We start from the raw sequence: 19929 nt of genomic DNA, 5'->3' as shown, positions 1-19929 counted from the left end.
GGAGCTGGTAGAAGAGGCCTTGAGGATGAAGAACTTGGATGTGGTGACAGCCCAAGACAGGAAGGTGTGGAGGAGACTCATTATCAACAGTGACCCCACTTAAGTGGGAGAAGCTACAGAAGAGGAAGAAGAAGTCCTTTTAGCATTATTGGTAAAGTGAAGGCAAGACCTGCCTTTCACAGAGCATTATATTCCGACATACCTATTCCTTAATTCTGACCTAAACCAAGTTTTCTGATGCATTAATTACCACTTCTGAGATTCTAACTATTCTATAATTTGCAGCTTCTGTCTTGGAGCCTCCTTCATGTAACTTTATTTCATTAAATATGTATTTATTCATTCATCTGAATCTTAATGTATCATGGAAGAATTGCATATTCTTTTATTACAGTGTGTATAACATGAGAGAGAGCACTGCTATTTGTAGTAGTATAATGGTCTTTAAATATGATGAACTAAGTGATTTTAAACATGTAAATAAATAAACAATCTTTACATATTTATAAGCTGTTTTATTCACATCAGATCATTCTACAGATGCACAGTGTTTCTAACTGTAGGCCTAAACAGGTTTAATACTATTTTTTTTTAAATTATTTAAAAAAAAAGTTATTGGTAGAAATTGTTGTTCTGTTAAAATTAATATCATAAAAGATATGGTATAACAAACCTGGTTAGGCCCAGGCAGTCTGTAATACAGGTTTCATTTGCTAATGAGAGAAAATGAATATGAAAAGTTCTTTATTGCACTAAACAGTAAAGAACTTTTCACTTTCCTACAGTAAAGTTTATTATTGTACTATTCACAATGCATGTACTTATGATGACGGAAAACATGTAAGAAATAATGACAGGAGTTTTGAAAAGGTGCCTGACAGTTACTTCATCTGTAATCTGCAAGAGATCTTTTCACTGGTTAACACTCCTGAGAATTTGTTCTTATTTTACACAGTATCCTGATGAGGCTAATTAGAAGGTTCCAAAAAAACTGCAAATGATGATGATTATGTTTGCTTCCCTGGATATCCTCTTTCACTGGTAATGCTTGAAGGACAACGAAGACCCTATAGTATATTACATCTCTCTCTCACCCCCCTTGTCCTTTTTTTTTTCTCTAACCAGTGAAACATTAAATATTCAATGTGTTCACTTCATGTATGTGCAGGAAACTGGCTGATGTACAATCTAAATAAAATAACACAATGAAAAAATTAAGTGAAAAATGAAAATAAAATAATTAGCATAACATTAATGTTTGAATTAAGAAATGGGTAATTATATTCAAAATTAAAATAATTCACAAATATGTTAATGCATGTGTTGTGTCGGAAAAAGGGCTGACTTACTATTCGTAAGCCAATTTGTTTCCGACCCAACACAGAGACAATGAAAACCTAAGGATAAGGACATGCTTACACTTCCAAGAACAGGGCTAAGGGAGTACTGTATATATTCACTCAAAGGTATATCAACTCGACTGAGATTATTAATATTAGATAAGCTAGGGAAATCTGTGTTTAGAACTATTGTCCTTGTAAAATAAGCAAAGGAAAACTGTGTTTCAGGACCAAAATTGTTGTTTTTAAATGTGCTTAAGAGATCTATGTTTTAGAACCATGTTAAAACAGTTCAGAATTAAAGTGACCAATCAGCCGTAACTAAGTATATGACGTAGTCAATGAGAGAGGGCGCTCGCAATGGAGATATAAGGTGTGGCGCGAGACTCAAATGCTCTCTTGTTTTCTGTTCCTGTGTTCCCATCCAAGCCTGGATAGCTGAGGAAGCTTGCTGCCGGTGCCCAGCAACAATCTCCTGGTTGCTGTTGTAACCGAGTCGAATAAAGCTACCTGAGGAATAAAGTCAAAATTTCAGTAAGGAGCCATTGGTGAACCACGCCAATGTAAAGCCAGCGAAGGGCAACCTTCAAAGAAAGCATAAGTAAGTTGCAGAGGCCATAGAAACACGTGGCTAGGGAATACGGAAGCCTTGCCATATCGGAAGTAAAAGCATGGAGGAAATCACGGAAACCCCATGAAAAAAGACAAGATGATAATGTACAACCCTTTCATGTATATTCTAGAATTGTAAACCAAAAAAAAAAAGAAAAGGAGCCAAGGTTTTGAGGAGCTCCATACATTAGCTTACCCATAGTGCCTTAATGACTGTTTGGACTAATTGTCTGTGTCAAGTAAGCTGGTGCAATTCCAAGCTTGTGCCGAGAAGGGAACCTAACTTTTGACCTGTTTGTCAGGAAGAAGCTATTTGCTGTAGTGTTAGATATTAGCCTAACTTAAAATGTGGGCATAGAGACTTTGCAGAATTGAAATTTGTTTTCCATGTTAGAATATAAATTAGAATGAGTTTGATATGCCATGTATAAAGTTTATATCTAATTGTGCTTAGAAAATGAGCATTGAGTAACCCTGTATGGATAAGTCGAGTCTGAGCTTAATATATTTGAATTGCTTAAGCATAAAGACTGAAGTTTTGGATATCTTAATCTAAAAGGGATGGGGGGTTCAGACTCTCAATTTAGTTCAAAGAAGGTAACTTAGCATTGATATTTTTACTTAAAGTGTATCTTGAATGATTATTCAAAAGTGTATCCATACTAGTGTTTTAATAAATGTATTCTTTTATATCAAAGCTCATGAGCTCTGTTGTTCTGAGACTAACTTACCACTTATAAAAACCTTCGGACCTGTGTGAATAAGGGAGAGGAAACAATTCATGTAAGAAAGAAAGGGGGTAACCACGACTGCACATCACATGATCCCTATGTTAATTAATGTTAATTATTTGAATATCAGAAATTAGTTGCTGGCTGGTGCAGTCGTTCTCAAAAATAAATTTGTTGGCAACGAAATCTCTGATACCCATGAGAGATAAATAAAGCATAAAATTTAAGGAATGATAAGATAGAAAGTAAAAGAAATAACATAAAAGAAGAACCACAAGCCAGACACAAGACATAACACATGAGACATGTTATTCTAAGAGAACTCATCGGGGGACTGAAGCTGCATAATTTTTGATTTTGATAAAAGCCAGTTATTTTACATCCTATCCTTTTAATGGAAAAAATGATTTTTTTTTTTTTTTTTTTTTTTTTACAAATTATACACAAATGAATACATTCAAGGTTTTGACATATTATTATTAGTTTCCTGACCTCTATTGCATCATCCATAATCATCATGAAAGGTCAACACTAGACAAATCTATTATACCACTCCTTAAACTCACCACCATTTCCACTTTTACCTCACTTTCAGGCACTAAATTTCATGTTCTTACCACTCTTCATGAAAAAACTTACTCATTACCTCATACTCACTACCTCCTTTTGCAATTTCCAGTGATGGTGCATAATTCTTGTTCCTTCCCCTCATTCTACCATATGAAAATTCTCTCTAGTGTCAATATGATAGCAAATTTTCAATAGTTTAAATATCTCAGTCATATTCTCCCCCCCCCCCCCCAATCTTCTATTCACCAAATCCTATATTTTGTACATTTCCAGTCTCTCCTCATAACCAATAGTGTTGGGACTGTGCAGAGTCCCAACACCATTTCATCATCCATCTATGTAAATATATGTACATCTATGTATAAATATAATTTAAAACATTCCCCTCCCCTCACTCACTGACAGAAGGTTGGCAACCTATCGTACAGTGCTATTGTGGGCAGGCACTAAGGGTATAATCTGAAACCTTATTCTGAAGAACAAAACTGGAACATTTTCAAGCCACTTCAATAAACAGTGTGTGTGTGTGGTGGGGAGGAATCACACTTGGCACTGAAATGCATCTATTATTATTTTATTATATTTCTTGACCTCCATGGAGTCACAAGACTCATACTGATAGTGCCTTTAACCTGGCTTTTCAATAAAAGTCTGGCTATGGGAAAGGTGCCCATGGAATGGAAGGAAGGTAAGATAGTGCCGTTGCATAAGGGCGGTAGCAGACTGGAAATATCTAATTATAGGCCAGTTTGTGTGTCATCAGCAGTTAGTAAGATCTTGGAGAAAGTAGTGAAGGACCGTATACAGCATTGGGCAGATGAGGGTAATGTTATCAGTGAGAGTCAACATGGATTTGTGAAGGGGCGCTCTTGTTTTAGCAATAAGCTAGTCTTTTATAATAAAGTTACAAGAGCATCAGATGAGGGAAAGGCATATACTGATTTTCTTAGACTTAGCGAAGGCATTTGATAGGGTGCCACATGATAAGCTGATATTTAAGTTGCAGCACATGGGGCTACATGGATGTCAGATTGGTCAACTGGATTCAGGATTGGCTGTCCGATAGGTATCAGAGAGTTGTGTATGGTGGGGAAGTTTCAAGGAAGCAGAGGGTTACAAGTGGGGGTCCCACAGGACTCAGTACTGGGACCTATATTGTTTAACCTTTATATCAATGACATTGTTAGTGGATTGCAGGGGGATATTCAGTTCTTTGTGGATGATGCAAAGCTGAGAAGGATTATTAGAAATAGTGAAGATGCAGCAGCCCTGCAAGAGGATTTGAATAAGCTAGATAGATGAGCAAATGAATGGGGTCTCAGTTTAATGCAGCAAAATGCAAGGTCTTGAGGTTTGGGAAACATCGATGGGACGCTACATACTCTATGGGAGAAGTTATACTGGAGGAAGTAGGGGAGACAAGAGATCTGGGGTTGATGATTGATAGAAACCTGAAATTTAGGGGACATATTGCAAAGGTGGTGAAGATAACACAGAGGATTGCTGCAATAATGAGAAGGACACTGACTTGCAGAGATAAAAGGGGTTATCATTCCGTTACATAAGACTAAGATCAGACCACACTTAGACTATTGTTCTCAGATTTAGTCCCCAGAATTTGAAGGGAATAAATTAATGTGGAAAGGGTACAAAGGCGGATAACAAAGATGGTTTCAGGACCATACAATGTTAGTTATGAGGATCGACTGAGGGAATGTGGACTGCAGAGTTTGGTGGATAGAAGAAGGAGAGGTGATATGATTGAGACTTTTAAACTGTTGAAAGGTGGTTACAGGGTTGACACTGGAGAGTTCTTTCACTTGGTTGAACAGCAGGAAGGAGTGATGACAAGAGGCCATCCCTGGAAATTACAAAAGGAAACCATGAGCAAGAGAGTGAGGAGTGGTTTCTTTGTATGGATGGTGGTTGAACCGTGGAATGCATTGCCTGATGGAGTGGTGAGTGCAAGAGCGGTCAGTGAGTTTAAGGAGTGGTATGAAAGACTTTGTGTTTCTTAGGAAGGACCTCCAACGATGAGTCTTTTGACTCCATGGAGGCCTGAATAATAATAATAATAATAATAATTGTGGGAGATCAATAATAGCCAATACAGTCTATCATACCAAAATTATCACATCACTCCTAAAATGCATTCACCATTTGCAATTTCATCATCCTCTCAGGCAATGTATTCCATGCAGCTACCACTCTCCATGACAAAAAAACTTACTTCTTAGCCTTTTACTCGCTACTTCCTTTTGTAATTTCCATGGCCCTTGTATCTCTTCCCCTTGTTCTAGCATATGAAAAATCTCCTCAGTGTTAATATGATAACCCTTCAACAGCTTAAATGTCTGAATCATATGCTGCCCTTTGTCTTCTAGCCACCAAACTCTGCTGTCTGCATGCCCTCAATCTATCCTCATAATCAACATTGTATGGTCCTTATACAATTTTCATTATCCATCTCTGTGCCCTCTCCAAGATTATTTCATCACTTTCAAATCCCAGTGATCAGATCTGAGCAGAACAGAAATTCAAATGCAGTCTCATCAAAGCTTTATATAATGAGTCTGCTATTCTTTTATTTCTCATGGTCAATGTCCTCCTAATATTGCAGCAATTCTCTGAGTTGTTTTCACAATCTTTGCAATATGTCCTCTGAACTTCAAATTTCTATCTACAATCACTCCAAGATCTCTTGCTTCCTCCACTTCTTCTGGTTTATCTGCACCAAGTGAGTAAGAAGCTCTCTGTGGATCCCAAAATTCAAAACATTTCATTTAATTCTATTAAAATGTCCACCTTTCCAGCTTATTCAAATCTATTTTCTTTTTTTATGTCTACCACCCATGGAAGGTTATTTTTAAACCTATAGTACAGTTTGTACCATGAGTGAACTAAGGATTTTTCCTTCTATTTTTTTAAATGAAATATATATATATATATATATATTGTATTTTTTAATTTTACATAGTGTGGAAATCCTGCTCTAGAGACCAAACATGGAAATTTTTAAAGCCACTTCAGGCCTCCATTAAGCGGTATGGTGGTATCACACCAGTGATGAAATTCATCTCCCACATAAGAAGAAATAAAACATTAGCACTATTACTAATAACCTCTCAAGCTTCACATCATCTCCAAACAATTGCATATCTTCCTGTAATCCAGCTACAATATCACTAACATAAAGACTGAATGTCAGACAGTAATGGTCCCCATACTGAATCCCATGAAACGCTTCCTATCCCATGATAGGAAGTTTTCCATGGGTTCCAAGAATTCCATGACACTGTTCACCCATATACAACTCTCTGATATCTGTCAGAAAGTCTGTTACCAATCCAGTCCTCTAACCTGATATCCAAACCCATATATTGTAATTAAAAGTCAACTTGTCATGTATCAATCCTATCAAATGCCTTCGCAAAACTAAAAAAAAAAAATAAAATAAAGTAAAAAAATAATAAAGTAAAATAAGAGTGTTCAAAATACCATGTTTAAGACACAGTATGATGAGATATGTGTGTGATAAAAGGATCTCCCAGATGAGTCTTTGACTCCATGAGGTCTTGGGAAATAATAATAATAATAATAATAATAAATATATCAGTTTTTTTAGAACCTCGTGAGTGGTGTGAAGTAAGCAAATTACATGTTGAGAGTTTTTACATATCACTAGCATTAATGTAAAAGTAAAATAAAAACATTAACATTACAATTATAAGGCAAAGTATGTGCAGGAAGAGTTTGATGAGATGTCAAAATACTTGAGTGGGCTGCATAAAGCCCTGATCTCAATCTCATCAAACATCTGGGATAAATTGGAACACTGATTGTGAACAAGGCTGAATTGTCTGACATCAGTGACTGACCTCACTAATTCTCTTCTGGAAGAATAGGAAAGAATTAGCACAGCAACATACCAAAATCTAGTGGAAAGCCTTCCCAGAAGACTAAGGCTGTGACAGCAGTAAAGGGGGGACCAACTCCATATTAATGCCTTCATATTAAGGTGAGGGTATGGATCAGCAGGCATCCAGATATTTTTGATCAGATAGTGTGTGTGTTAAAGGAATGTGCAAAGAAACTAACAGTGCCCTTGATTTGTTTAGACAACATGAGTCAGGTAACAGAAACAGTACCTAAAGAGTGGAAGAAAGGAAAAATAGTGCTGCTACATAAGGAAACATAAGGGCTAGTGGTGGCAAACTACTTATATAAGCCAGTTTATAAATTAGGTGTTGCAGAAGCTGGTGTTAGAGATACAATACAGAATTAGATTGATGAGAATATTCCAAAGGGCAACATGAGTTTATTAAGGGGAAAACTTTCCAGTAATCCAGTTACATTTTTAAAAATGGATGGCAACTGTATTAGATAGCATCTCCTGTCTAATACAGTTGCCATCCTTCTATAAAAAATATACTATAAAATATAATGTGATATTTCTAAATTTTGCAAAGATGATTATTAGAATATTATTATTATTATTACGTGACACCTTCAGGGAGTCCAAAGACTCAACAAGGGAGGGCACCTACTCTACAACTCTCCATTTCCACCAACTACAGCGAACCTCATCATCTACACCAATGGCATCTACTGCCCACCACCACCACCACTAGTATTTTCACAGACAATCACAAGAATCCATGTCCATGGTGGAATTTGAACCCACAACCTTTTGGCTGGAGAGCGGATATGCTAGCCACTCAGCCAAATATTGCATGAAAAACTATTGTTGAAATTGAGGATAATCGAGATGGATGATCAGTTAGTACCCTGGTTAAGGGATGGTTGGCTGTTATATATTATGTTGATATTCGAGGTAGGTGTTTGCAGATCATGCTACATTGTAGAAAGTATTAGCACCGAGAGTGCTAGTGTGCTTTTGCTACAAGAGGATTCAAATAGGTTAAATGTTTTGGGTAGATGAATGAGGATATCAGTTCAATTTTGCTCACTATAAAGTCATGCACTTTGGTCAGAGGAAGAGATGAAGTTTGTTGTACTGGTGAAATTCTGCTTCAGGAGGTGAGGAATCTTCTATTAGTATTGATAGATAATGAATTAAAGTTCAGGGACATATTGCAAAAGTCATAAAGGTTACCCAGAAGATTGCTACTATAATGTAAACAATAGCAAAAAATAGAAATAAGGTATGGTGTCACTGTGTTAAAGCACTGATCAGGTCACATCTAGATTTCTGTGTGCAGAGATATGGTCACCTGGTTACTGATTACCTGTGCTCATCACTCTTCTTTTTCAGTTCTTCCAGTAAATCTTTCGCAACCTCTCCCATTCCACAATTTTCACTTTTTAAAACATTCATTTAAACATTTTTAACTCTTTTACCTTCCAGACAGGAATAGAGATGGAAAGGTATGATGTGTTTCGTGAGGATAGAAGGGGTAAAAAGGGAGGGGGAGTGCTATTGACGATAGAGAAAGAGTTATGTCCATACAAGGTAGAGATGCAAGAGGGAAATGGGGCCAGTGGTTTTGAGGCAGTATGGTGTGAGATAGAGGTGAATAGAATCAAATACTTGGTGGGATGTTGTTATAGACCTGGTAATGTGGATGGTGGTGATAGTGAAATGTATAGTCAAATAAGCCAAGCAAATAAGAAAAGGGTGATTATTATGGGTGATTTTAATTATGGCAATATAGACTGGAATGAAGAGATAGCAACTGGAAGTAAAGAAAATGAGTTTCTTGAGTTTTTGAGGGATAACTACCTCAGACAGTATGTAACAGAGGGCACAAGAGGATTAAGGGTCTTGGATTTGGTCATCTCATCAGAGGATGTAATTATCAATGAGGTATCAAATCATCCACCAATTGGTGAAAGTGACCATGAGGTGATTACTTGGGTGGTTGCCAGCAGTGCAAGGACCCCTGTGAAAAAAGGGTATATGTGGAACTACAAGGGGGGTGATTATGAAGAGCTCAGGAGACAGCTTGCAGGTGTAGCATGGAATGAGGAGTTAGCTGGAAAAGAGATCAATGCAGCTTGGGGGATTTTCAAAAAATATTTAGTGGATGCAATGTCTAAATGTATACCACGGGTGAGAAGGTTAAATAAGTTAGGTGTGAGATGGATGAATAAAGAGATTAAGCATGCAATGCAGAGAAAAAGGGCATTGTGGAGGCAGCATAAGAGAAGTGGAAGTAACCAATTTCATGAGTTCTACAAAGACCAGGCAAGGAGAGTGACTTGGTTGGTGAGAGTAGCTAAAGAGAGGTATGAACAGCAGTTAGCTAATGAAGCTAAAAAGAATCCTAGGGAGTTCTTTCGATATGTAGCCAGCAAAAGAAAGAATGATTATGGAAGGATGACATTGATTGGAGGAAATGGTATAAAGACAGCTGTTGCAGAATGTGTGGTGGAGATACTTAATGAGCAGTTCATAAAGATCTTTCAATCTTGTGAATGTGACTTCATGGAGAGATTAAGAGCAGTTGATGATGGGGAGGAGAGACTGACTGTAAGTGAGCAAGAGGTGTTTGGGGAGTTGAGTAAACTAGATGTAAATAAGGCTGTGGGACTTGATAATATATCACCGCGTATTCTGAAGGAATGTGCCAGAGTGTTGACACCTGCCTTGACATATTTTTTTAATACGAGTCTTGCACTTGGTCAAGTCCCTAAAGAGTGGAAGGAGGGCAAGATTGTGCCACTTCATAAAGGAGGTGATCGAACTCAAGCATCAAACTATAGGCCTATCTGTGTGTCAGGTGTTGTGGTTAAGTTGTTGGAGAAGCTTGTGAGAACTAGGATCCAGAGTTGGGTTGACAACAATGGTATAATCTTTGATGGACAGCATGGATTTGCTAAAGGGAGGTCGTGTTTTAGTAATCTACTTACTTATTACAATAAAGTGACTGCTTCCTTGGACAGAGGAGAAGGATACACAGTAATATACTTGGATTTTGCAAAAGCTTTTGATAGAGTACCTCATGATAAGTTGACAGTCAAACTAGAGCAGATGAGGTTGGATATTAGATTAGTGCATTGGATTGGAGACTGGCTATCTGATAGGTATCAACAAGTTGTGTATGGGGGTGCAATATCCAGGAAAAGGAAAGTCACTAGTGGAGTGCCTCAGGGATCTGTTTTAGGGCCATTACTATTTAACTTGTATATTAATGATATTGGCGAAGATTTGGATGGAGATATTCAGTTGTTTGCAGATGATGCAAAGTTGGGACGGACCATAAAGAGTAGTGAAGATGTTGTGGCCTTGCAAGAAGACTTGAATAAATTGAGTGATTGGGCAAGCAAATGGGGATGTGAGTTCAATGTTGCAAAATGTAAGGTTTTAAAATTTGGAAAACAAAGATGGGATGCAGAATTTATGCTTGGTGAGAATATATTGTTGGAAGTAGAGGAAATAAGAGATCTGGGAGTGATAGTGGATAAGGATCTAAAATTTAGGGGACACATCGCCAAAATTGTGAAGACAACACAAAGACTTCTGGGAATGATGAGGAGGACACTGACGTGTAGAAGTAGGGAGATTCTTGTTCCATTGTATAAGGCCTTGATTAAGCCACACATGGACTATTGTGCCCAGATTTGGTCACCTGGTTTTCAGAAGGATGAAGAGATGTTGGAAAGGGTCCAAAGGCGACTGACTAAGGTAGTCTCTGACCTCTGGAATGTCGAGTATGAGGAAAGATTGAAAAGATGTAATTTGTAGAGTCTAGTGGAGAGAAGGAAGAGGGGAGATATGATAGAGACCTACAAGTTGGTAAGGGGTTGTTATAGGATCAATGGTGGAGAAGTTCTACAGAGAATAGTGGGAGATCAGGGGAGAACCAGAGGTCATACCTGGAAACTGTATAAAGAGGGTGTGAGTAGGGGAGTGAGAGGCAGGTTTTTTTCTTGCAGAGTTGTGAATGATTGGAATGCCTTGCCTGAGAGTGTGGTGTCTGCAGGGAGTTTGAATGTGTTTAAGACCCGGTATGATGAGATGTGTGTGAGATAAAAGGACCTCCTAGATGAGTCTTTGACTCCATGAGGTCTTGTTTAATAATAATAATAATAATAATAATAATATTTATTCTTCACAGCTGGTAAGCATGATTTCATTATGTGCTCATCAAGCATCTATAATCATATAATCACCATACAATATTGTCTGATTTGTTTTTCTCTTTTCTTCACTTGGTAATCCTCTCCTTACTCTTCCCTCTCACTTCTTTCTTCAGGATTAAGAAGCAATTCTTGCCAGCTGTTTCTCTAGCTGTGTAGCATATGCTCTGTCCTATGTAATATAGGTGCAATATTTTTCTGATTCAAGTCATCTTGCTGTTCTCCTCATGCTTCAAAAGTTCACAATATAGTGATCTCTCAATTATTTAACTGTTCATTTCCCAAAAAATCAGTTAATGATTCTTGAATGAATCAATTAATGATTCTAACCAACTTCTGGTACAGTACCATGTAACTTCATTGATATGATGCTGTACCAACCAGTGAATTACAAGAAAATAGATTTTAAGCTGTTAGATAATTGAGGATTACTGTAACTATAATATTATTTTGTAAGTATTTTTTTTTAAAGTATTTCTTTGTATTTATATCATAATATTTAATATAATGATCAAGATAAGCACCGAAAATGTATTTTATTGAAAAATAAGAAATTTAGAAATTCTTATGACATCTAACTCATTTTGCAATAAATTTGCCAATCTGGTAACCTTAATCACATATCTGAGAAAGCAATTATATTGAAAGAGAAGCAGTTGTACCACTGTATAAAAAATTGATCAGAGCACAGATGGACTGCCGTGCTCAGATTTGGTCAACTAGTTTTCATTGAAATGTAGAAACATATTCAAAGAGGATACAGAATGAATGACAAGTCAATATTGGGACTCTGGAATGTGGTTATGCTGAAGAGGCAGAGGAAATATAAATTGCAAATTGGTTAGTAGGAGGAAAACAGGTACTATGGCTGAGATGTTTAATTAGTGAGGGGATTTTACTGGATTAGCACCAAGAGGATTATTAAAAAGAGTCGAAAGTGAGAAGGAAAGAATAAGAAGTTGCAGAGTAGATTTTTTACATGGAGAGTGGTGGATGAGTTAAGTGGGCCTCTCACAATGAGTCTACCAATTCCATGGTGGCTATCTATCTCTCCCTTCCATCTGATTCAGATGGGTTGGGTCTCCTCCTAATGAGGAGTCATGGCAAAATAATGCAGCTGGCACGACACTCCTCTGCTGCATCCCTATTGGAGGTATTCATGACTGTAGTCTGTGTGTGTTCACGAGGCCGGTTTGCCTGCTTGTGGGATGAAAAAATCCCAGCTAAACTGGGGGAAAAACTCTACTGTCCATGCCCAAGACTGGCTAACTTGGCTATGGCTGAGGAAGATCCTTGAGCTCCTCACATCACCGACGGGAATTGAACCTAGGACACTCCTTCTACAGGCATAGGATTGCGAAGCGCACAACCCTATGCCTGGGGTGCGCTTCAAAATTATCGTTATTATTATAATAATAATAATAATACATTATAGGTAGAGCAAATGCTATGGCAATTGGCATCTCAGTCATTCCAAATGTATATCCTCCTACATCACTCTACATTTATCCACTTTCCCTCTCAATTATTTTGGTATTTATCGTTGGCACTTGAATTTTTTCAGGTCAATATGGTAGTGGTGGTACTTTTAAACTTAACATCCATCAAGGTATACTGTGAACCTGATATATCAAGTTCTAGTGCCTGTGACAACTGCTTAGGTTGTCTAACAGTAAGCAGTTATCTGATGTCTGCAAACTCAGCACTGATTATAACCATCCATCGCATACCGGATGGTTATAATTAGTGCTGAGTTTGCACTGATTATAGTGCAAACTATAATCAGTGCAAACGATTAAAGTTTGCAAAAAAAAAGATACACAAAAATGTAAAAAAAATATAAAAAATATGCTCATTACAAACAGTTGATAAAGTTTCTTAACATCAGAATTATCTGAAATAAAAAGGGACAAAAAAAGTGCCTTGTGTGGCTAAATCACATTTAATTATTTAATTAAACGATTATTTAATCTTTTTTTTTCCCTTTCAGACTTACAGGAAGGGCAGTGAGTGAGGACAATTTGGTGAATATTACCAGATAAGGGTATTTTTGTCAGAGTATATTTTGCAAGACTGTACAAGGAGGCATCTATGGAAGAAGAGCAGAAAAATCAGTAATAAAAGGGAATAAGGAGTTTCTTACTTTCATGAGTAGTGGGAAAGGATGCTATGCACTGCCCAGTGACAGATAAGTACTAAAGGATTGAATTCTTCTAAAGCAGAACTTTAACTCACAGACATTTTAAAGGATTAGATTGCATTTTCATTGATAAATTAGTGACATCTATAAAATCATATAATCATGATTTTAACAACAATAATGATTTAACAATGATTTATAACAATGATATTAATTATAAAAATAAGAAACATAACAGCAAGGAAAAAAAAAAAGAAAGAAAGAAAATAAAAAAAACTCACCACTGACCATTGATTCCTCCTTGAAAATTATTTATATATGCATAGCTATTAAAGATCACTCTCTGTAAGAATATTTAGAGAAAATGTAGCTGAACTTTCACCTGAGGCATTAATAGCACAGACAGTATATTGCCCAACATCAGTAATTTCACATTTTGAAATTGTTAATGTGTATGTTTTTCCAGATTTTGTAATCTGATGATGTGTACTTTTTTCCTCCAATGGCTTTCCATCCTTCATCCACAACACTGGAAATGTATCAATTTTATTAATTTATTATAATAATAAACTTGTATGCAATAAAATAATTAATACAAAAGAAAGAATCAAAAAAACTAATATTACAAATTAACACAATTTTATACAGGAAATATTGATTTCTGTAACATTTTGTTATATTACAATATGATCCACTGTTTCAGTGCATATTTTAAGTTTATTCTGTTTGTTTTCAGAAGAAATAAGTCCTACATTTTTTCTGTTTACTTTGTTTTCAACAAGAAAATGTCAAACATTTTAATTTGCACTTCAGTCTTTAAGAAAATAGTATATAAGGAATCCTTTTTGCTATTATTGTAATAAGAGCAATTTTCCACTATACTGATGCCTTCCATTAGTCTTTGCTGCTTCTGTTTATGGGGATTCAATAGTTTCTGAGACTTTTTTTCTTTGAAACTAATGACTCATGGATACCAAGATGTACATCTATGATTTACAACACTGAGTGCATTACATGCAGCACTATTGCTACTTGATCCTCTGCTACCATAAATAGGAATGCTGTAATTATACAAGAACATCTTTATAGCAGGCCTGCTTGTGGTAGCAGCAGTTCTTCATTTTAAGAAGGAAGAAAACTACAAGTAGATGGGAGTTACTGTATGGAGAAAACTATTATTATTATTATTACATAACACCTCCAGGGAGTCCAAAGACTCATAAAGGGAGGGCACCTACTCCACAACTCTCTGTTCTGATACAGCCTTCGTTACTCTTCTCTTGATCATTTCCAAAGTCTCTTAACCTTCTGGAAAACCATGTGATCAATCGGAGTGTAGTAGTCATAAGGATTGGTAGAGCCATAGCTTCTTGATTTCTGCATATAAGGGCCCTCTTCATCATTGCTGTTATCTGTTTTGTAGTGACCTGAAATGTGGGCTCTCATTTCAATTCATTATCTATAGTCACTTTCAGGTCTCTTATCTTCTATATATTCTTCAATATCTGCCCCCCCCCTCCAACCAACTAAATGAATGTACTACATTTTATTGTTGCATTTTAAATTCCCCAACCATAAAATCAGCAACAATGAAATTCTGCTCATTTGCAAGCATATACAGTATACCAAAATCCTCCTAGATGAGGACTGAAACTGAAGTAGGGACCCACATCACTTTCAATCCTTATGATGCTATCCTCCAACTTTCAGAGCATCATATGAAATCTTATGCTAGCAAAGCTAATAATAATGGTAAGTACCAGCTATATTTCTGTTCAGGAGATGGATTAGTCATCACCAACACCATCATGATATATCCATGTTGATGGTGCACCTTAAACCTATGCCCAAATTCACATGGAGGGAAAATACAAGACATATGAAAAGCCATATTGACTGTGTTATTGTAGTAGTCACATCATCATGCTGATTCAGGATACAAGAGGACACAGGGAATTTGAAACAGGCCCTATTCAGTTTTGAGCAGGATCAAAATATGTTAAGGAAGTTTTAAAAAGGATCAAAGTCAAGCAGATTTGAGAGGTGAACTGTAGACTCAAGTATGCAAATATTATTGGAGAAAAAAAATGAAACAGTTTGAAAACAAGAACCACACCTCAAAATCTCAGTAGAAAACTGAAGAAAGCAGTGACTGATTCAGTCAAGGAGGCATGTGATGAGGTTGATGTCTGTCCTTCATGGTGTACTTAAGAAGTTAAAGAAGAAATCTTAGAAAAGAAGAAAGCACATCAAAATTTCCTAGCAAATAAATCAGCAGATTTCCTGAGAACATACAGTGAAAAATGTAAGAAATGTAAGCTATGTAAAAGTACGGGAAGACTTTGGTAAGCATGCAGAGGATAAGTATCACAAAGGTAGAAAATGTTTAAGAGGCTGTTCAGGAAGCTTACATACATATTTGGGAAAGAGTATTATAAAAAGAATCATGGATGAGAAAAATGATATAAAAATGAAGATAAAGATATTCTGGAAATCTTTAGTAATTAATTCAAAAGATTGTTTAAAGGAAATACGTAGTGACAGGCCAATAGTAGAAATATGAAAATATATTCAAGAGGATTGTAATGAGGACTACACATCAGTACTTGAGGTAGAAAAAAAGCAATCGGACACCTGAAATGTGAAAAGCAGCTGGAGTAGATGATATTTGACCAAAGCTACTCAAATATGGAGGCAAAACATTTTACCACTAGTGGCTATAGTTTATAAGGCCTGGTCACAAGCAAAATTCTGGATGACTCAAGTAGAGCTCATAATTTCCATTTATAATAAGAGAAATAAAACTGAATGTGAAAACTGCAGAGGAATTTCCCTTCTGGGTGTTCCAGGTAAGATTTATGCAACCATACTTGAAAAGTAACTAAGAAAAATTATGGAAAAGAAACTTGGGGAAGAACAAAATCTCTGAGAAATCATGAGATTCAACAAGGTTGTATTTAAGTTTATGGACCTGGAAGAGGCATGCAGCAAAGTGCCAAGAGAAAAGCTTTTTAGAATGCTCTACAGTTATATGTGGTAAATGGAACATTATTATATATAATCTTATACAAGATGTAAGTTGGTGGTTAGAACTTAAGGGAATAGCAGAAGATGGGCTGATATAAAATCAGGTATAAGACAAGTATGCACTCGATCATACTTGTCTTATACCTGTAATCAGGACAAGACAACTATTCCACTGTTATGTCATCATCTATATGGATCATGTTATGAAGGACAACAGCATCAAACTATTGGAGATATTAACCTAATCTCTTTTGCTTTCTGAAGATGATGTTATACTCTCTTCAAGATTCTTTCTAACTAGGGTGAATAGCTTCTGTAATAAATTTGATATAAAAACTGGCAAAAAAAAAGTGACAATAACCAATTCAAACAGGCAGAAAAATGCAAAACATCACCTGGTTGCTCAATGGAGAACGTATAGCACAAGTAAAGTATTTCATCTATTTAGGCAGATTTTTAGTGAGGATGGCAAATTTAATATGAAAAAAAAAAAAAAATCCAGCAATAAAGTAATCAAAGCTGATATAGTGGAGAGCCAACTGAATCAAGTTATATGCAATAAGAGAGAAATCAGCCAAAACACTGCACAAGTTGTGAAGACATCACATCAGATAATGACAATGATGCGGAGAACCCTGACATGCAGAAATAGAGAGGTTATGATTCCATTGCATAAGGCCTTGATCAGGTCTCATATGAATAATTGTGCTCAGATTTGGTTGATGGGTTTTCATGGTAACTAGGATATGTTGGAAAGGGTCCAGAGAAGATTCACAAAGATAGTCAATGGTCATTGGAATGTGGAGTATGAGGACAGATTGAGAGAATGTAAGTTGTAGAGCCTCGTGAATAGGGAGAAATATGATTGAGACATATAAGTTAGTCAGGGGTTGTTATTGGGTCGACATGGAAGAAATTTTTCATAGAATGGGAGAGGGGAGTAGACAAGGAGCCATCACTGGAAACTGTATAAGGAGGGTGTGAACAGAGGAGTAAGGAGTAGGTTTTTTGCATAGAGGGTGGTTGGTGAGTGGAATGCATTGCCTGAGTGTGTTGTGGGTGTAGACACACTGAATCAGTTTAAGGCACGGTTGGATGAGCATTGTGTGCAATAGTGTGACCTCCCACAATGAGTCTCTGACTCCATGGAGGTCGAATGTTAATGATAATAATAACACTAAATGATACAAGACAGTATTCAAACCAGTGTTAACTTATGAATCTGAGGAATGCATTAGAAAGAAAACATTCTTTCATAGACTAGAGACAACACATATACGTTTTTGAGAAAAATTAGGGGAGTAAACAGATTCATTTACAATTATAGCTTCATATTAAAAATGAGGATATTAGAGAGGATCTCAACATTGTTGGCATTCAGAAATGTCTGAACAGAACTAATCCAAGTGGTATGATCACTTAAACTTTGATCCAAGATAGCAGGAAAAATACCCAGTGGAAAAACAAGAACTAGATGGATTGATGCAGTTCAAAGTGCCTCAGAAGACCAATATATATAAGATGTGACAATATTGGAGTGCTGACAAATAGCAGATTAATTTGAAGGAAATTTTTGATATTAGATGTGTGCAGAGTTGTGAAGGATTGGAATGCCTTACCTGAGAGTGTGGTATCTGCAGAGAATTTGAGTGTGTTTAAAGCATGGTATGATGAGCTGTGTGTATGATAAAAGGACCTCCTAGATGAGTCTTTGACTCCATGGGGCCTTGGGTAGTAATAATAATAATAATAATGTAAACTTCAATAATAGCATGTTTGTTCATATTTTATAATAATGTTACGGCAGAGCCAGACAAAGGGAATGGATACACTGTGATACTGTTGTGCTATGCTAAGGTATTTGATAGGATACCACATAAAAGGCTGTTGCATAAACTATAGAATATTGGAATGGAATATAAATAGCTTATGGACAGGTATCAGAAAGTGGTATATGACAAAGAAAATCTGCCCGATTTAAGGTGACTAGTGGTGTGACCCAGGAATCAGTCTTTGGATCATTGTGGTTTAATCTACATATTAACAATACTGGAAAAGGACTGACAGGAGATCTTCATTATTATGATTATTATTATTATTATGTGACATCTCCAAGGAGTCCAAAGACTCATCGAGGGAGGACACCTACTCTACAACTCCCTGCCTCCACCATTCAATTCACCAACTATAGCTTCATTTGTTTGCCGATGATGATGATGATGCAAAGATAGGCAGGGCAGTCAGAAATGCTACAGATATGCATTTACATGTTTATTTGAACAGGCTGGAAGTGTGGGCAAACAATAATGGCTATCAACTGAACGTTAGTAAACATAAAATTATGTACTTTGGCATGATGCGATATCCAACAGCATATTTTATTGGTGGAATTATGCCTGAAGTAACTGACGAGGCTAGAGATCTTGGGATTATGGTTGATAGAAAGTTGAAGTTCAAAAATCACTTAACAAAATGATAATTGCAATATTGAAACGAACATTGACATGTAAGGATATAGAAGTCATTTTTGCCTCTTTATAAGGCTTTGATACAGCCATACCTGGACTGCTGTGTGTTGATTTTTCTGGTGTGTTTGCAGAAAGGCTGCAAAGAAGTTACAAAGATGATAATATCGGAATTATGGAATATAGATTATGAGGATAGACAGAGTATGTGGACTGCTGACACTGGTAGACAGGAAGAAAGAGGAGTGAAATGACAGAGGTCTATAAACTTTTGAGAAGGTGCTATAAGATATTGGGTGATAACATTTTTCATTATATGGAAGGTGGGAAGAGGACAAGGGTACATCTGTTGAAGTTAAGTTTGTGAGTATTAAGAAGGGATGAGAGCTAGATTTTCTCTCATAGAACCATGAATGGGTGGAACAGTCTGCTTGTTGAAGTAGTGAGTGCATCTACTGTGAATGAGTTTAAGAGAAAGTATTACAGCCGGTGTGGATGATATATGGCCTCCCTCAATGAGTCCTTGACTCCTTAGAGGTCTAATAATAATAATAAACTAATTATGTAGTACTATCATGGTATCCCGCATATCCCTTGAGGCCACATATCAAGACTTTGATAATGAAACGAACATTTATTTGAAAACTGTATATTTCCATATATATATAAGATGTATGGTTAAACTGACCATAGATTTTTAATTCATACGTATGTTCGTACAATATTGCCTACTTGTTTCGTTAGTAACTGACTAGCTTTTTCAAGGCTTGCACAGTACAAAAAAATGATAAATGTAAAAAAGGTTTAAGAATACAAAAAACACTAGTACCGGCATGTCAAAAAGCAATTCATACAGGCATGTCACGCGAACGTGACATGCCTGTATGAATTGTGACTTTCTACTAAATATCATGAGCACACATTACATGCAAACACGTAAT

At 36.4% G+C, this 19929-nt stretch overlaps 1 protein-coding gene across 5 annotated transcripts in view; it reads right to left on the bottom strand.

The window, feature by feature from the left end:
• Positions 1-494: 494 nt before the first annotated feature.
• The window catches only part of LOC150108743 (twitchin-like), a 2666638-nt gene continuing 2647203 nt past the window's right edge, over positions 495-19929 (bottom strand). For 4 of the 5 annotated variants that reach the window (XM_090390961.1, XM_090390964.1, XM_090390963.1 and 1 more), the window contains 2 exons: positions 13778-14025; positions 495-1188 (listed from right to left, as the gene is read on the bottom strand). In XM_090390961.1, coding sequence (XP_090247087.1) covers positions 13826-14025 — 200 coding nt within the window. In that variant the 3' untranslated portion in view covers positions 495-1188; positions 13778-13825. The remainder of the gene's footprint in view (positions 1189-13777; positions 14026-19929) is intronic. The other variant, XM_090390962.1, reaches the window with a different exon arrangement.

The sequence above is a fragment of the Typopeltis vanoorti genome, chromosome 3 (assembly GCF_054136105.1).
Source record: "Typopeltis vanoorti isolate ZY-2024b chromosome 3, IOZ_Tvanoo_1.0, whole genome shotgun sequence".
Taxonomy (NCBI): domain Eukaryota; kingdom Metazoa; phylum Arthropoda; class Arachnida; order Uropygi; family Thelyphonidae; genus Typopeltis; species Typopeltis vanoorti.
This window is presented reverse-complemented; position numbering and strand designations above follow the sequence as displayed.